The 18,648-nt window shown below is 42.5% G+C and overlaps 1 protein-coding gene across 1 annotated transcript; it reads left to right on the plus strand.

Annotated features, from left to right (window-relative positions):
• The first annotated feature begins 415 nt into the window (after nt 1-415).
• INA (internexin neuronal intermediate filament protein alpha) lies at nt 416-10,928 on the plus strand. Its single transcript, XM_031461678.2, has 3 exons — nt 416-1,534; nt 8,698-8,822; nt 10,098-10,928. Exons 1-3 carry the CDS (start codon nt 470-472, stop codon nt 10,405-10,407), a joined length of 1,500 nt encoding a protein of 499 aa, XP_031317538.1. The 5' UTR covers nt 416-469; the 3' UTR covers nt 10,408-10,928.
• The last annotated feature ends 7,720 nt before the right edge of the window (nt 10,929-18,648 follow it).

An 18,648-nucleotide genomic window follows, 5' to 3' on the forward strand; every position in this document is an offset into this window, starting at 1 on the left:
AGCTCTGGGGTGAGGATGAGCGAACAGCACACCTCCCAGAAAACACTAACCTCCCGGTGGCTTAAAGGGGACAAGGGGGGTAGGGTCAAGGGACGCGACAGAGCCTCGTGGTTTCTGGATGGGAAACGCACATCGTTTAGGCACCCCTCCGCTCAAGTCGCTTCCAAACCAGGTGATTCTTGGGGAGGGGAGTTTCGGACAGCGGGGGGGGGGGGGGGGGGGCTACGCAAATGGCTCTGTCCTCGGGCGCTGCAGTAGTCACTGCGCTTCCCCGCCCCCGCTCCAGAATGCCACCCTTCCCTCTCTCCGCCAGACCCAGAGCAGGAGCTCCGCCCCCAACGCACCGCCCCAGTCCCCCTCCCCCGCCACGCCTTAAAACCCAGTGCACACCGCCCAGGCGCGCCCTGCCCGGCGCACCTCTCCTCTCCTCTCCAGCTCCAGCCGCTCTCCCGGCCCTGGACCCGGCACCATGAGTTTCGGCTCCGAACACTATCTGTGCGCCGGCTCCTCCTACCGCAAGGTGTTCGGAGACGGCTCGCGCCTGTCTTCGCGCCTCTCTGGGGCTGGCGGCCCGGGTAGCTTCCGTTCGCAGTCGCTGTCCCGCGGCAATGTGGCCTCCTCGGCCGCCTGCTCCTCGGTCTCGTCGCTTGGCCTGGGCCTGGCCTACCGCCGGTCTCCGGCGTCCGACGGGCTGGACCTGAGTCAGGCGGCGGCGCGCACCAACGAGTACAAGATCATCCGCACCAACGAGAAGGAGCAGCTGCAGGGCCTCAACGACCGCTTCGCCGTGTTCATCGAGAAGGTGCACCAGCTGGAGACGCAGAACCGTGCGCTCGAAGCCGAGCTGGCCGCGCTGCGGCAGCGCCACGCCGAGCCGTCGCGCGTCGGCGAGCTCTTCCAGCGCGAGTTGCGCGATCTGCGCGCGCAGCTGGAGGAAGCGAGCTCGGCGCGCGCGCAGGCCCTGCTGGAGCGCGACGGGCTGGCCGAGGAGGTGCAGCGGCTTCGGGCGCGCTGCGAGGAGGAGAGCCGCGGGCGGGAAGGCGCGGAGCGCGCCCTGAAGGCGCAGCAGCGCGACGTGGACGGCGCCACTCTGGCCCGCCTGGACCTGGAGAAGAAGGTGGAGTCGCTGCTGGACGAGCTGGCCTTTGTGCGCCAGGTGCATGACGAGGAGGTAGCTGAGCTGCTGGCCACGCTGCAGGCGTCGTCGCAGGCCGCGGCCGAGGTGGACGTGGCTGTGGCTAAACCAGACCTGAGTTCGGCGCTGAGAGAGATCCGCGCTCAGTATGAGTCCCTGGCCGCCAAGAACCTGCAGTCAGCCGAGGAGTGGTACAAGTCTAAGTTTGCCAACCTGAACGAGCAGGCAGCGCGCAGCACCGAGGCCATCCGGGCCAGCCGCGAGGAGATTCACGAGTACCGGCGCCAGCTTCAGGCACGCACCATCGAGATCGAGGGGCTGCGTGGGGCCAACGAGTCCTTGGAGAGACAGATCCTGGAGCTGGAAGAGCGTCACAGTGCCGAGGTGGCTAGCTACCAGGTAAAGGCTGGAGTGCTGTGTAGGGCGGGGCACCCTGTTCTCCCCTGCGCATATTTCCCGCACAGTTGCGGCCCTAGGAACCAGGGGGAGGATAAGGGAGGGGAGAGAAAGAGTCCCGCCTGGAGGCGTTGGCAAACAAAAAGCCCTGGAGTCTCTCCCGCTAATTTTAGGGGTCTGGACGCTCTCTTTCCTTGCCCCTCACTTACGTCCCTGTCCGAGCCCTTCTAACAAAGAAGCCATCAAGCTTCTGTTCTTTGGAGTCTGGAAATCTAACTCACGCCTCCCTGTCAGCAAATGGGCATGAACACACTGGCGACCCCACCCCAAAGTATGAGTGAGCCCACAGCCTCCTCTCCATGGTTGGCGGTGCTGTTTCCGCTGTCTGGCTTATTTGGTCGACCTCGAAAGGCTTTCGGTGTGCTCTGGAAATATTTATGGAGTAGGTCTGCCCTTGGGTTGGGGGAAGAATGCCGGACTGAACTGGGAAGGGTCCTATCCCATTGTCTTGAGTTGTGCCCTCAAAGGAGTAGAGATTTGGAGTGAACGAGATGGGTGATTGGGCTAGTAATAACCACCCTGCTCTGTCCTCCCCCAGCACACAGACGGTTCCCTTGTCTCCCGACTGATGGTATTTCTTCCTAAAGAAAGCTTTACACGAGAATGGTCGGGCGCTGTCCTCGGTGCTGATCTCGAGTTCGGCGGCTCAGAAATTTACCTCCTGTCTCATGTCCCAGTTACTACTCTCTAGGCAATTAACTGCTTTAACTTTTTTTTTTTTTCTTCTGCAACACCAACACATCAGTCTTGGTTACCTGCAATCAAAGGTCACCTCGTGGACAGCATCAATTTGCACTTTCATGGATGGCTTAGCACGTAACAAAAACCACTTAATCTGCTCAGCAGCAGTGACGTCCCACTTGAAAATGCCCATTTCCTTAACATTTTTCCATCCTAAGTGCATGTAGTAAATCACAGAGATAGGTTCATCTTTCTTATAGGCCACTTTTTTTTTTTCCATCTTTGCCTGTCCTCTAAGCTCCTGTGAAGGTTTTGATCGGTTCTTTCCTCCTTTTCTCTCCAAACAAAGGCCACTGCATCTTCGGTTTTACTATATAGAACATTCTGGGCTTATGACCACAAAGGGCACAGAGGCAGGTGAAATGTGTAGAAAAGAATCTAAATAGTGTGGTTCAGTTTCAAGGTGCAATAAAAGCTTCATTGGATAGAATGCTAATAATTTGGAAACTTGCAGTAATCCATTCTAGCCAAGATCCAAGTTTACATTTGATGAAATTAATAGGATTTGAGAACATTAATAAAATGTAATCAAGAAAGGAGTGAAACCTCAACATACTATTTTAGTCTGGAGCTAAAGAATTATTAGTGGTGTGCAGTATTTGCTGTTCATTATACATGACTCCCTTTGATAAAGGAAGAAAGCTTGCTTGGACCATTTGTTTTGGTGTTGGGAATTACAGTAATACTCAAATAAATACTTCTATTCTGCTTCAAAAATCTGTAACTTGAACTTTTCACTATGTGGCCTAGCTTCTGGATGGCTTGAATTAATCACATTTAGTTAATTGAGACTTCATGTTTTCTTCTAGAAGCTCAAAGGATGAGCTAGGTGGTCTTCTGAAGGGCTAGCCCAGTATTTCTACAAAAAGGATAATTTATCCATCAACTACCATCTGAACTGGACTTTGCCATGTCCTCTGTTTGCTTGTTAGAGCTCCTACATTCTAAGAGCTAGTGATAGTATTGTCTGGCTTGTTTTGTTTGCTTTAAGGGCTTTCAATGCTAGACAATAGTAGGGTCATCCAGACCTAATCTGCAGGAAACAAAAAACAGAAACTGTGGCATCTGCAGCTCTGCAGTGCTGCCCCCATCAGCTTTAGCCTCAGAGCCTCAGTGGACCTGCTATGAGTGGAAGAGGAGTTCAGACAACAGATATATCTTTATAGATATATAGAAATATCTTACCCTTTGGGACCTAAGGCTGAGGAGGGGCTCACATTGTCACATGCGGATCCTGAAGGCCTGAAGCCACAAGGGTGTCATCTGGCTATTCTCTCTAACAGTCTTAGCAGTGCTGACCGAGATGAGAAGCGTCTTTTCCCATAGTGAGATTCAGCCATTGTTTTCTTGCCCTCTCACCCCCTCCCCCTCCCCTTTCACTGCAGCAATGGGAGGCTGTTCTCTTTCTTCTGCTTCAGAGATTAGTGGTAGGCCCATTTTCCTTTGCAAGTTTCCCACCCTCTTAGAGGCAGAAGAAGGCCCCATTAAAGTCACATTTTTCCTGCCCCAGAGAGCTGACAGCCTACTAGAGGAAAGAAAGCTTATTACACTTTTGAAAGGGTAAAGAATGGTTCAGGGTGTCTTAATAAGCATACAATGGTGTATGAGAGAGACTGAATCAGGCAACAGGAGAAATTATGAGGCACTAGGGTGGTTGTCTTCAGAAGCCAAATGCAGCCACCCTCTTTAGCTGAAGGCTTTTTCATTTCTGACATAGGGTGATTCTGGTTCAGGTCATAGCTGCTTCACCACAATTAGAGTGCCTGTTCTGCCAAAGATGTCTAAGGACATCTTTGAAGGACATCTGGGGGCCCTGGCCCTTCACTATGGTCAGTCTTGGAAAGCTTCAGCTTTCCTTGAAAGACCTTGATGAACAATCAAGATCACTATTAGTTAATGCTCTCCAGGGAGATGAGCAAGTATGCCCTCTTCTCTCCAGTATGAGATTGGAATGCAGCCTAATTAAATAGCAAGAAGGGGTTGGCCCCTTGGAGATTGGGGGTGGCAGTGGCTGCTTATAAATCTATAGCTTGATAGATCCATTTCTGAAATGAGAATTCAAGGGAAAAAAAACCTTCCTTTGGTCCCTATCTCTCTCTCCTTTTTTTTCGCCCCAACTCTTCCGTGTGCTTTTTGCTTTGTGTTGTTCTGTTTTTGCCCCTTCTATCTCACTGTATTATTGTCACCTGAGCCACCGTGATAGCTCCTTTACAGAAAAAAAAAAAAAAAAAGCCAACAAAAATCTCAAAGAAACTAGTGGTTCCTAATAAACCCATTGACCAACCAAGGTTACTTAGGGGCTTAACAAAAAGATTCTCAGGCCCACTCCCAAAGATACGGATTCAGTAGTTCACAGGTGGGGCCCAGAGAGATGCAATAAAAGCACTGTGTCCTGTCATTCCTCAGACTGATTTTTGGGGTGTACTGACTTAAATCACATTTTCCAATGTAAATCAGCCTATAGGAATACATAAAATGCAAAATTTTAAAGTATGGTAGAAAAAAAAAAAAAAAAAAAAAACAACCAAAGATGGGATGAAGCAAAGACAAGAGTGAGAATAAGGTGACCTGCAGGTGTACCACGTATAGAAATCCTCTCTCCCCACCATCGTTTATCAGTCAGAGCAGTAATTCTGAATGGCCTCTTTCAATCAGATTGTGCTGCACTCACTACTGCTCACCTGGCTGAAGGCCCCTAAAAGTGATGGGACCCACAGCACTGTTTGCTGTTCCCAGTCTCACTGCAGATGCTAGTGTGGCCAGTTCTCTTACTCCCACATCCTTCCAGCCCTGAGGAAGATGCTCAGCACTTATATCAGCTACTCCAGGAGAGACCCCCGCTGGAGCTGGGAGTGCCTCTCTCCCATTCCCTCAGGCTAAGCCAGCAGCAGCTGCGTGGTTGGGGGAGGGGGCAGACTGCAGTGCTCTGCTCAGATTTCGAGCTGGAGGCCATCTTTGGCAGGGCTTTTGAAGGGCAATGCAAGACAGCCTCTTGTGGGGAGAACGCAAACAAAGAGACTAGACGTTGAAGAGCAGTGGTCAGCAGTCAGCACAATTCCTTCTGAAAGGAGCAAAGTCGTGCTTTTTGTCTACTCTGATCCATAAAATAGACATGTGAAATATGTACCAGAAAAAGTTCAAGAAAATTTCATCACTCTAGAACTCATGCCCCCAACAACCTCTTTTGCAGAAAACACAGGTATGAGACAAAATAGTTTTTTTTTTTTTTTAAAAGGGCCTAATTAACCTACTGATGAGACAAAACGTCATCTGTCTCTAAATCACATATCAGGAGTTGGCCCTTCTGGTGCCCCAGATTATTTATTGTCACTTTACATGATTCTAAAGCACTTTGTTCTTTGGATTTCAAGCCTGCAACAAGACACAGAAGAGGAACCACTGGAGTCAGGCCTCATCAGGAATGAGTAGCAGCAGATTAGTTCAACTTTCAGGACGAAGAAAACAAATAAGTAGCAAACACTAATTCAAACACTGCTCTAAAGGACCATTTAGGGTAGAAATGAACAGCCTAATATACCTTAGTTGACCTAAAAGATAAAAGACATTACAGGATTATAGAAAAATAATTGATCATTACATAACCCTTAGTTGCTGAGAAAGTTTGCATTATGTTTAATGTCCTAAGTAAGAATAGTACAAACCACTTTAGAAAGGTTTTTATTTTAAATTTTTATTAAAAATTCTTTTTAAATTATTTTTGGGGGGGAGGGAGTATTTAGGTTTATTTATTTACTTATTTATTTTTAATGGAGGTACTGGGGATTGAACCCAGGACCTCATGCATGCTAAGCACACAATCTACCACTGAGATAAGCCCCTCAAATTGTTATTTTTAAAAAATGTGTTATGAAGATGTACATCTTCGTGAAAAATTAGAAAATAAATATCCGATGCTTTAAGGGATATGCCTCCAACTTGCCAATATTTAAGTTTTATTATACATTGCTTTCTTTAGTTATCTAAGGGGTTGTAGGGAGGGCTCAGGATTAGTTTGTCCATATCATGAAAAGGGTAGAGAGTCACCTGGTATGATATTAACAATAATAAAAATCACTAACGTTTTTTGAGCAGTTCCTATGTGCCAAGTGCTGTTCTAATGCCCATTATCTAATTTAATGGATAATGGACTCATCATATAATAATGTGAGGAACATTAAAGTGGAATCCTAACTTGAAGATCTCAGAACACCTCAGAAAAGAATAAACATTATAATTTCCCATATACAAAAATGAAAGTTTTGAAGAAAGTAAAATATAGAAAACTGACTGAGGTGTGTTAGATGTTTGTGGCAGAAGTGCAAGGGGCAAGAAATGCAACCCAAAGATCTTCCTGAAATCCTCTTCTTTTCTTCATATAACATTTCTCTTGCTCCTTTGTAGAATGAGAACATTTCCTTTTTCTTTTACCCTAGGCTCTTTCCCCTCTAAGCAGAGTAATGTTGATTCTCTTACCCCTAATATATCACTAGTAGACTTGCCTGTAAGTTAGTTTAACCTCAAATATAACAACCATCAAATAAAATTTCTTGGTGAAATTCCTTTTAAACATTTTGGAATATTTCCATCACTGTCCAGTGTATCATGTATTTTCCCCACTGCTTATCATCCCTTGCTCTGTACCTATCATTTGAGTCTCTTCATTGCAGTATTCCTGTCAATATTTACAGAACAGATAGGTGGGATGAATTTTAATTCCTTCTGCAGATACCCTTGATTTGTAAGTTTGCACCGTCTGATGTATCAGCCCTGCCTTTCACCATCACTTTATCACCTCCACACAAGGGTCTCTTAGCACTTGCTTTCTTGAGGTTTCTGATATGTTTATCTGCATCACTGTTTCATGAAAATAACTGTCAGTCACTTTGCTCTTCATGTTGATAAGAGTTGCAGCTGAACTATATGAGTTATTTGCTCATACTTTTTCAAGTCATAAGAAAAGAAATGTTTATGTAGCATTATTCAATCATTCATTCAACAATTATTCACTGAGTATCTGCAGTATGCATTTTGCTAGGCTGTGAATTTCCAGAGGTGAACTAGACAGAAAAGGTCCCTGTTTCCATGTAACTTACACTCTAGTGTAGAAGTTTCCTAACAGGACCGATTTGCCTGCTCCGGGACGTTCAGCAATGTCTGGAGACATTGTTGGTTATCTCAATCGAGAGGGAGAGCAGGTGCTACTGGCATCTAGTGGATGGAGGTCAGGGATGCTGCTAAAAATCCTATAATTCACAGGACAGACCCCTACAATAAAGAATTATCCAGCCCCAAATGTCAGTAGTGCCCTGGTTGAAAAACCCTGTTATAGAAGGAGGTAACAGAAAGTAAGTGAATAAGGTAATTTCAGATAATGGTAAGAGCTAAGAGCAGAGTGGCTACTTTCAAACAGGGGCTTTTTTCTAACTGGTGAGGACATTTGAACTGAATCTCAATATGACGGGAAGTCAGCCATGTGAAGACCCACCCCAGAGCATTCCAAACAGAGGAAGAAATAGCCAGCCTAAGGGGCCTGGGATAGCAATGAACTTGGTATGTTTAAGCAGCAGAAGAGAAGGCCAGGGTAGCTGAAACACACAGAGAAAGAGGAAAAGTATAGGCCAGGCTGAGCAGTTGGAGGGTTTTAACCAGATGAGCAACAGGATCTTCTGTGTTTTTAAAACATCCTCTGGCTGCCCAAGGATCACAGATTTAAAGCTATTTTTCTTCTATGCCTGGGTTTGCACCTATAGGAACTTAAAGCAAAAGTATTATATAAATTTACTTTCTTTTTAAATAATATTATAATTTCAGTCTGCCATTTGGATTAAAAAAAATTCCTTGGAGTATTTATGCTTCCTCCCTATCTGTCATGTGAAACGCATTCAGTAAAGTGATTGAGTAGCAGATTTCCAGGAAACCATCAAAACGAATGGAGGCAGAGAAGACTTCCCGTCCTCTCTGTGCTTTCCACAGTTGGAATTTTCTGAATCTAAGCTCCTAACCTGAGGCTTTGGTTTTGGAAAGGACATGAACCAACTGAGTGACTCAGCAGTAATACAACAAGCAAGGGAGGGATGGTAAGTAAGTAAAAAATAAATATCTCCCTGGTGTTCAGTTGAGACCCACGTGCCCCGTGGTAGAAGTTCCTAACCCTCACCATGTGTCCACATGTGTTCTGGGGACCTTTATGAAAAAAATGCAGATGCTTGGACCTCACCCCAGAACAAATGAATCAGAATCTGGGCTGGGGGAAAGGTCTGGATTTTTCATATGCAGTCAGGGTTGAGAATCTGTGCTTTCTCAAGCTCAACCACAATGAATTTCAGCTGGTTTGGCCTAAGTATGTTGAACATGTTGCTTTTCAGGATAACATTGGGCAGCTGGAGAATGATCTGAGGAACACCAAGAGTGAGATGGCACGCCACCTTCGGGAATACCAGGACCTGCTCAATGTCAAAATGGCTCTTGACATTGAGATAGCAGCTTACAGGTACTCAAAGGGCATACTCACCCAGGCAGATCCAGTCACCTGGGCAATGCTACCCAAATAAGTGGTTTTAGTCTCTCCAGCTTCTGATGGGTGAGAGGTGGGATGAGGAAAGACATCATGGCCCTTTCCAGGTGAGCTGATCTCTCTGCCTTCAACTTGGTTATATCCCAGCTCCACGTTACTGGTCCTGGAGTAGTCTACCTACCTCTGCTAGGGCTTAAGGAGATAATGTGAGTACACAGAGGTTAAAATAAAACCCATCAGACCCTAAAAATAGGTTTCATATAATATAGAAAGTCCCAATAGGTAAGGTATCCCCCTGGATTCCACATTTACCTTTATGAAAGTTAAAAAACAGCAGGTACTATTTTTTGAATGACTACTGTGTGCCGAGTATTATACTGCATATAAATTATCTAGGTATCAGGTCATATTCCCATTTTGCAGGTGAGGAAACTTGAACCACAGACTGACTGTGTAACTTACTCAAAGTCACAGTGCAGGTAGATGGAGGAGCTCAGACTCAACCCCAAATGGGAGAATTTTTTTCTTTTTTTTCCTTACACTATGTGTACTACTTTAAAACAAAGCTCCAAGAGGATTTGATAGTGTTTTGAGTTTCTGATTTAAAAAAAAAAGGATGAAAGGATGATAAAAATAATTAGGGTCATGAGAAAAAAGGTATTGGGGGCCATTCTTTTATGATGCTGTTTAGGCCAGGCTGGGGGAAACTCTGGAATCTGAAACAGCAGTATTCACTGGTTTCTGTTATTGTTGATTCCATTTCCTTTGCACCCTAACACGTTGGAAAAATACAAATCTCAAGTTCAGGCTGAATTAGGCAGTTCCTTTATGGACCTCTTATCTTCTTATCCCTGTTGCACTTAAGGTGTTAATTAGTAAAATTACTTCTCCTTAGAGCTTTGTAGACTCTAAGTGCCAAAAATGGGTGTGATGAGGCCAAGAGGAGTTGTAGATTTTTTTTCTCAAATGTATCTACGAATAGATAGGTTTCCCGTTGACAGTGGCTTAAATGCAGCTGGTGCTAAAGATATGTGAGTGATGTATGTGAGTAATGTGTGTGAGTATGTGTGTGCACGTTTTGGATAAAGTCCAAGTCTTTAGCCTTAGAATTCAATATTTATTGGTCTCAATCTCATGAAGAAACTGTGAAATCTCTCTAATCTGGAATGAATAGGGGCTGGAGGGTTAAGTTCTTTAAAAAAAAAGAAGTTACAAGCTGATTTCCTAAGTTTTTCTCTGTCGGATTTACAGGAAACTGCTGGAAGGCGAAGAGACACGTTTTAGCACCAGTGGATTAAGCATTTCCGGGCTGAATCCACTTCCCAATCCAAGTTATCTGCTCCCACCTAGAATCCTCAGCTCTACCACCTCCAAAATCTCATCCACTGGGCTGTCTCTTAAGAAAGAGGAGGAGGAAGAGGAGGCTTCTAAGGTAGCCTCTAAGAAAACCTCCCAGATAGGGGAAAGTTTTGAAGAAATATTGGAGGAAACAATAATATCTACTAAGAAAACCGAGAAATCAAATATAGAAGAAAGCACCATTTCAAGCCAAAAAATATAATTCTGTTGCTTAAAAAAAAGTTAATGCTTAAGAAGAGATAATATGCATTTAACTTGCTAAGCAGCCTATTCCTGATCCAAAACACCCGTCACCATGATACAATGTCTTCAAGGCTTCAGTCTCATATTTAGCATTAAATACTTTCTTTCTCTAATAAGAAAACCACACCTTAGATTGGAGCAAACCGCAGTCCTAGAGCAATCACAGAGGAGTCATCTAAGTGTACAGCTTTCTCACCTAAAGCTCAGGCTTCACAGCGATAGATGATTCAGGTACAGAGGAAGTACAAACTGAGGTGCTAAATCTGTGATCATTATCATTTTGCTGTGAGTTGAAATTAAAAACTGTATTCACTCACTATACCCAGCCGTTATCCAGCTATATAATCTCACTCTAGATACCTAAAACATAAAATCACTGCCAAAGATAAACCCACGGTTCACACCCAACACCACTGACAGAATTGTTTCACACATGATAGGTGTTTGTGTAATGGACACTTTCCCTCCCACCCCCCTCAAGTCCATATATCCTTTTCTTCCATATGGGGGAAAAAAGGCTAGTGTAGTTTTTGTCCCATTTAAACACATTTAGATTCTTCTCAAAAGAACTTGCCCCGTTTAGCTCTCTTTGCTCAATAGGTAGGATTAGATGCATGCTGACCATTTCTATGATTCGTGTAACGACTTCTCCCTGCCCATTTCATATCCTTCTAATTCTGTAGTTTAAAAAAAATGGCAGTGATAAGTTGTAAGGGTTGCCCCCGACAAATAAAATAATGAAAACTGTTCCTAGATTTTAGGCTCTCAGCTTATTCAAATCCATTTAATTAGGAAAAATGAATACTTTATTAAGAATGTAGCTTTTCACTTTTAGAAGCACAGTCTTAGTTAATTCCAAACTGTGATTAAGCTGACCTTAGATTTAGCAGTATAAGCTGGAAGAGGTATTTGTATGAAGGGGAAAAGCCAAGGTCTCATTTATCTGTGTCAGTTCATTTGTGGTGGTAAAGAATTAGCTGTTTCATGCCCTTACCCTTAGACAGAATCCACATATTCCCCTTCCCACTAGTCCAGGTCCTAAAGAGGCCTCGTTTTCACTCCTATGCCTTTTAAGAGTGTTAAGTGTAGATCATGTTATCACTAGGACACACTGCTACTGCCCCAAAGTAAAAGAAGTCACTTCTTGTCAATCATTACTACCAGCAAGTATAAAAAAGAAATATTTCTCTTTTCTAAAAGAGTCTTACCCAACAGTTTTCCCACTGATACACGGTTGGTAGGGTCTCCCTTCACTGTTGGAGAGGAAGAGACACTCAGACCAGAGAAGGGCACACGTGCTCCTGCTCACATGCAAGGAAGTAGATTCCACAGAGTCAGGTTTTCATCTGCCCTACTGTGTAGCAGCTGCATTGCCCAGCCTTCCACGTTTGCCCAGTTTGATGCAGGATTAGTTCTCTGTTGGAGTCACTTCCACCAGATCTAAAGAGTTGCTATGTCTCTGTCACATCTCTCCATTAAGAGCTCTGTGGTGATGAGGACGTGATGCTTTTACTGAACTTTCTTATTCTAGCACCTGCTTCAATTATTCAAGGAAACTTGAAAGAATACTTTTCTCCCTTTCCCTTACTCTATCCCTGTCTTTACTCCCCACACTTAACTGTAAAACAATAGTAAAATAAGAATTAAAAGTCACACGAATCCCACCAACATAACTTGTGTTCTGTGGTTTCTGCTGCTTCAACTGAGAGAAGTGCTGTTTTGCTTCAGGGAGACAGTTGTATCCCAGATAACTCAGAAATCATGTTCTCTGTTCCATGCATCCACATTTAGTTTTGTTTAGTGTTTTTTTTTCCCCCCTGCCAAAGCCTTGGGGCTACAGTCTGCAGACTGTCTGGTCTGAAACACATAATGCACTAAGTGGACAGTTCATGGCAGGAAGTAGGAAATCAGATCAGATGAAAGATAATAATGCATTCTGTGCCTGGATGATTTAATTAGCTTGGTGAAAATTTCTGGGAATGAACTGGCAGAAAGCACATGATAAAAAGTTCTTCAAAATAATACGAATCTTTTCCTTCTTTGAAAATGAGGCTATACTTCTGCAGAACCCAGAAGGGTTCTACCCTTTAGGCAGAACATGGGCAGCAGTAATGGAATTTGCCTCTACTATAATGATTCTTAAACTTTTTTGGGATTAAACAGCTCTTGGAGAAAGCTGTGAACCATTTTCCCAAAAAAGTACACACACAAAACTGTACCCATCAAGGGGCTTGTGACATCTCTAGGACTATCTACTTCTGGTATCTAGAATGTGGACATCAAGTTGAGGCTGCCTAATGCCGTGCCAGGATCCAGGATGGAGACCAGAAGTGAGGGGATAAATGCAATTCACAGCTGATGCTGATGGTTGAAGATGGAGCTTGCTGAATCCTGAACAGTAGCATCATTCTCAGTCCGTCTGCCTAAGGGAACTTGCATAGTCAATGGTACTGCTAGTGAAAAGAGTAAGTCATACACTAACCATGAGCAATTTATTATAATCAAAATATCTTTTAGGGCCTCTTAAGGAACAACAATCTCATCAATACATTTGCAGTATAGACACTGGTTGCCACTTCTAAGAGTAGTACTATATGGTTAATGGATCCTTCTCTATGCAAAACCAGAGAGCTTTTTATTAATTTACATAATTTCTGGCTCTGACTAATTTGTGTCTCCTATTTTCAGTGAGTCACCACTAATTGCCATGAGCTCATTTATAAAAGAAAGACATTAAAAGCATTTTATGGAGTTGATAAATTATTAAATCAGAACAATTATAGTAACAGGGAAGCACAGTGTTCAAAATCATAAGGCAGGGAGGAGGAGGAAAGGGAAGCAGCAACATCAACTGTTATGATGGAACAGGACAACAAAGGGAAGCTTTCCTGTCCACAAAGCACGTGAGTGATACCCAATATGACTTTCAGAAGCACTCAGTAATGAGATCCCCTGCATCCTGGGCCTTATTAACAACAGCTGTGACTTATTCAGTACCTATGTACTGCGTGTCAGGCACTGTACTAGGCGGTAAACATAGATGATCTCATTTAAACCTCACGACCCGTTAGCTGTAGTGTTTGTATACCTATTTGACAAATGAAGGACTAGAGCCTTGGAAGAACAAGGTTAAAACCCTCCTCTGATGCCACACAGTGAGGAACACAGCCAGGAGTTGAGCGTTGGTCTTCTAACTCTGCTGTGCTTGCTTTTCTTTCCTGTGTTACCTCTCTACGTAAAAGAGCATCCCCTCATTTGAGGGAACAGAAATCTTTCTATCTCCTTTTTCACCCCTTCCTCACCAGGTTTCACTCAAGGTTTCTCTGCCCCAGAAATCCGTGGCAAAATCAAATCCCAAAGGGAAACTGCTACATTTTGCAGACTTCCTGAGCCTACTGCCCTTCTGCACTGCAGTGAGGTGGTAGCAGCCCCGTACTGGGCTCTGGGCCCATCCAGCCAGGAGTCATCTCTGCTGCTGCTAACAATTACAAGAATTGGGTGGTATTTAACTATTTTTTAAAAAGGGGTTTCAAAATATAATTTTGCAAAGAAATTCTGTAGTTCAGTATCAAAGGGCCTGGAATTAAGGGAATATTACAGAAGGGACAATTTCTCAAGAGGTAATAAGTCCAGGATACTTACAATTCATTTTACTGGACTGGCTAAAGACGGGGGTGAGATTTGAGCAATTGTCTGGAAACTAGTGTCTAAATTTTACCTCCAGAGATAATGCAAGTTACATATAGTCCTGGGGATAAACTTCTAGAACTTACCTGTGAACATAAGCAGGGAGCCCAGAACCACCAATCATGACTCTAAAGGAAAACATGAAACAGGTTTAAAAATGTATTTAAAGTTCATTGGAACAGAAAGTAGATTGGTAGTTGCCAGGGCTAGAGAAAAGGGCCATGGGGATAGGATTTTATTGTGGAATGATGGAAATGTTTTGGAACTAGATAGAGGTGGTAGCTACACAACATTGTGAATGTACTAAATGCCACTGAATTGTTTACTTTAAAATGATTAATTTTATGTCACATAAATCTCACCTCAATTTAAAAAATCCATTGATAGAGAATTTATGAAACTATCAGAAAAATAAAATTACAAAGTCTCCCATACCTTCTGCTCCAGCTGAGACCATTATGTACAGCCACCTGGGTCAACCCAGTTAGAAGGAATTCCATTAGGACAACATTAGCCAGATCTAATAAGAGTAGTATTGATTTCAAAACAGAGTCTGGAGAAAAAGCCAGAAATCTCCTCGGATATAAGCAAAAGAAAGAATAGCTAGAAATATTGCTTGCTTATAAGCAACAATCACTGATTTCCAGCTAACTTTATTTGTATTATTATCAGAAATCTCTAAGGTTCTTAAAAGCATCTAAATCATAAGAATACATTTTTTTTTCTTAAAGCCAAATAAATTGGTATACCTGAACGCACAGTACTAATTTAAAATGGAAATAACTGAGGGGGAGGGGAGGAGCTTTGTAGGATCTTAAAATAGAGCTCCTATGTGCAATTTTATTTTTCCTTATAAAATATATGTTACTGGCTTTGCTGCATGTTCAAATTTAGTGTACAGGTTAGACTGATGTCTTTGTTATTTTCAAATATCTCACATGGGTACGCCATTTGCAAATGGGGTGAGTGCTCCTGAATCCAGCCAAACAAAGGACTGTTTTTATTACATTACCAACCCCTGCTGCATGCACTTAAAGGGTGAAAAGAATGGTTACTGTGTAGATCAAGGGCTTCTGTCCTCCTCTATTGATTTCCTAGATGATTTGATTGCCCTCACATTTTATGCTATTTCACAAGCTTACAAGGTGAGAGGGGGGAATTGCTAAAATTTATAAATTCTTTCTTACAGTCCCTTGCAATACACACACACACACACACACACACACACACACACACACACACACACACACACACACACACACACACACACACACACACACACACCAGGACTGTAATAAAATGGAGTGAGTCACACCACAGATATTTAAAGATTTATGTTTCTTCCATGCTTCAGTAATTCTGAATAAAACAAAATAGAAAAAGCTCAGGCTACAAAGAATAATGAAGATTGACCTTGGAAGGGTCTCCAGCCTCACTTTCTCATTGATTAATTACTGTAGGTCACCGCAAGGCTACTCTCTCCCCTGATGAGGTCTCTGTGCTGAGACATTTCATTCCGGTTCTATCATACGCTCCTAGGGGTTATAGAATGCTCAGCAGAGTGTAACCAAAATCATTAGCATAAGGGTGGGAATTTTCGTATACAATCAGTAGCAGGTCTAGTTAACTGCTGATTATTGCACAGGACAAAAAAACATTTTTCCCTAAAAGTGCTTATTAAAACAAATTTAACTCAGTTTCATCTGCTATGCCATAAGTATGAATAAATGAGAGGGGTAACTTGCATCCCCCATGATTTCCTGGCATAAGGATTCATACATGACATATAGATTTCCTGATGTCCTTTAGGGCTAGATAATCTTTTTATCTTAAGCCAGACATGAGCTTAACAAAAGGAACTCCTTTCTGGTAACTGAAAGTTTCCATGGACTAACCTAGTCTGAGAAGTAGAAATACCAGAGCTAAGATTAGATGTAGGGTGAAAGCAGAATTCAGATCTGACTCCAGAGTCTATATCCCCATCCTTTTCCCAGTTATTAATAGGAGGTGGATAGAGAAAATATGTAACAAAGAAGGAAAAAAAACAGACGGTTTAAAATCAATCTTTTAATATTAATAGACCTACTTATTCATTAGAAACTAACTCTGCAAAGTAAGAAGTGACCACATAAGGACCATATATGAATTTGAAAATAGGCTAAAGCCAGACACTGTTCTGAATGCTTTACATAGTCAGTAATTCTTATAACAAGTCTTTGAGTACCATTGTCCCCATTTACAGTTAAAGAAAACTAAAGCTCAGAGAAGTTATATAACATGTTCAAGATCATATAGTTTGCAAATAGCAAAGCTGAAAGTCAAAGCTATGCAGTCTGACTTCACAATTCATATCCTTAACCACTGTGCATACTGCCCCTGTGTCTTTTTTGGGGGAAAAAAAAATCTGTTCCTGGTAAACTTTGTCTTCTTTATCTTTTAATTTAAAGTTTTATTCAACCAGCTTTTCTCTTGAGAAAACATTTTCTTAGAAACATTGGAAGAAAAAAACTTTTCTCACTTAAATGAATGTAGTATCATAATAATAACCTCTGTAAAACCACAGACACCATCAAAAGGAAATCAAAATAAGGTAAAGATCAAACCACAATATCCATTCCATGTAAGTAAATACTTGGCAACCTTTCAGAAGATCAATATGGCATTTCATTTGTGTATGGACTATTAATCTCAATAGGTATTAAATTTAGATTTCATCAGCCCAGTTTTGAAGAGAGGCCAATAATCAAACTCACATACACAACAACATATTAAAAAAAGGTTAAAAATGAGTACTTACCCTTTGGTTATGATCTACTGAAGACAGCAAAGGTTAACACTAGGAACCAGTATCTGTTGAATTTTCTGTTGCTAGGGCTTTCCAAGATAAAACACACCACAGAGGTTGCAACTATTAAAACTTTGAAGGGGAAACATTTTTTAAATTAGTCACACGTCTAATAAGCAATTATGACCTGGTCATCCTTCAAGAATATTCATCCTGGATCAAATCACCAAGTATATACTTTGGGCAGGCTGAATAGGACATGTAAACTCGTGAGTAGCATTACTTTCAAGAATCCAAAGTCAGAGTTGCTGTAGGAGAGTCACTATGTGAGTGTGTGCAAGGTCTGTGTTAACTTGGAGTCCAGAGGAGGGATCATCATGGATAAGAATGTATCTGACTCAATCAGAAGGGAAGGGCAATGAGTGGAAGCAGTGGGGAAGCTCAGTGAAGCCCAAGGTCAGAGGAAATGACTTGGGTCAATACTAGAGAGAAAAGATTGGGATGGCATCTGGGGAGGAACTGAGACATTTGCCAAGCACACGTTCTGCCAAACTACAACTACCACAGACTAGCAGCCCTCTGGGCATCTTTGCTCAGAGAGGACTTAAGCAAAAACAAAGGGATCTGCAAAGCTGTGCCAATCAAACAAATCTTTCTCTAGCCATTGATGTTAGGCTCTGGAATCTGTACTTCATATAGTCCTATTTGTGAAGATTTGGGCATTTAGTTTTATTCCTGCTTATGTTCCTAGCAAAAATTCCTCTTGAAAAACATTTGATCCTATCTCAGCTAAACTAAATACATGCTGCTTGTGGGGGCAGTAAGGCTAACTCAAGGCAACAAGACAGGGCATTTGTTTGTTCTTGCTTATGCTTTTCCCTCGTCTAAGTCTTTGACCCTCTGGTTATTTGAAGATAGCTACCATTGCCTCTCACCGTTTTTTTGCTTCTCCAAGATAGACAGCAATTGTTCGATGCTTACTCTTGTTTTGTCTCTCCCTCTGTCTGTTCCCTATCCCACTGCCTTCCCTTCTGTCAGTATCTTTGAGGTATGCTAACCAGAACTGAACACAAGATGCATTAGAGATTAGAAGTATTAACTATCTTGATCTGAAACTATTTCTTTTGATGTAGCCCAAGGTCACATTGGTTTTGGAAGCACAGATTTGTAAACCAGTCAATCAGCATTCTTACTTAGTTTACTGCCTGGTGGTAACAAAAGACCAAATAGAAATAACCAGATACAAATTCATTCTTGGGGTTCTTGGGGGTCAAGCCCAGGAGGGAAGGAAAAAAAAAAGAAAGTGTAAAGTTCTTTGTGACTCTTACAGTATTTACCAGTATCTACCCTTTGTTAAGATTCTGAGAGACATATGTAACCCACAGGCTGTGATTTCCTTGAAGGTAGATCACCCTCCTTTAATTTTAATCTTGTTGTCCACACAATGTGTAACAAGGGATGTTCTTTTGACTTGTTCACTGCAGAAATGTTTACCAAATAATTACAGTTAATATTCTACTTTAAAAAAATAAGTGCTTTCCCATGTTACTATAAATCATAAATTTTAAGCCCTTGGAATATCCTGTCTTTGTATGCCTGAGTCCTTGGGCTGCACCAAATAGTTCATGCTGACAATGTGATTTATGGTAAAGGCCCATTTTTGTACCCCTGGGGCTCAGGGACATGTTATATCAGTTTGACTGCTGGGTAGGTGCTGGGGTCTCAACA

The sequence above is a fragment of the Camelus dromedarius genome, chromosome 8 (genome assembly GCF_036321535.1).
Source record: "Camelus dromedarius isolate mCamDro1 chromosome 8, mCamDro1.pat, whole genome shotgun sequence".
NCBI lineage: Eukaryota > Metazoa > Chordata > Mammalia > Artiodactyla > Camelidae > Camelus > Camelus dromedarius.

Bases quoted from the DNA above. Each gene is read 5' to 3' on its own strand.
- INA (XM_031461678.2), top strand. From the start codon at position 470: ATGAGTTTCGGCTCCGAACACTATCTGTGCGCCGGCTCCTCCTACCGC. The intron at 1,535-8,697 runs GTAAAGGCTGGA...GTTGCTTTTCAG, and splicing joins CCGAGGTGGCTAGCTACCAG to GATAACATTGGGCAGCTGGA. The intron at 8,823-10,097 runs GTACTCAAAGGG...TCGGATTTACAG, and splicing joins ATTGAGATAGCAGCTTACAG to GAAACTGCTGGAAGGCGAAG.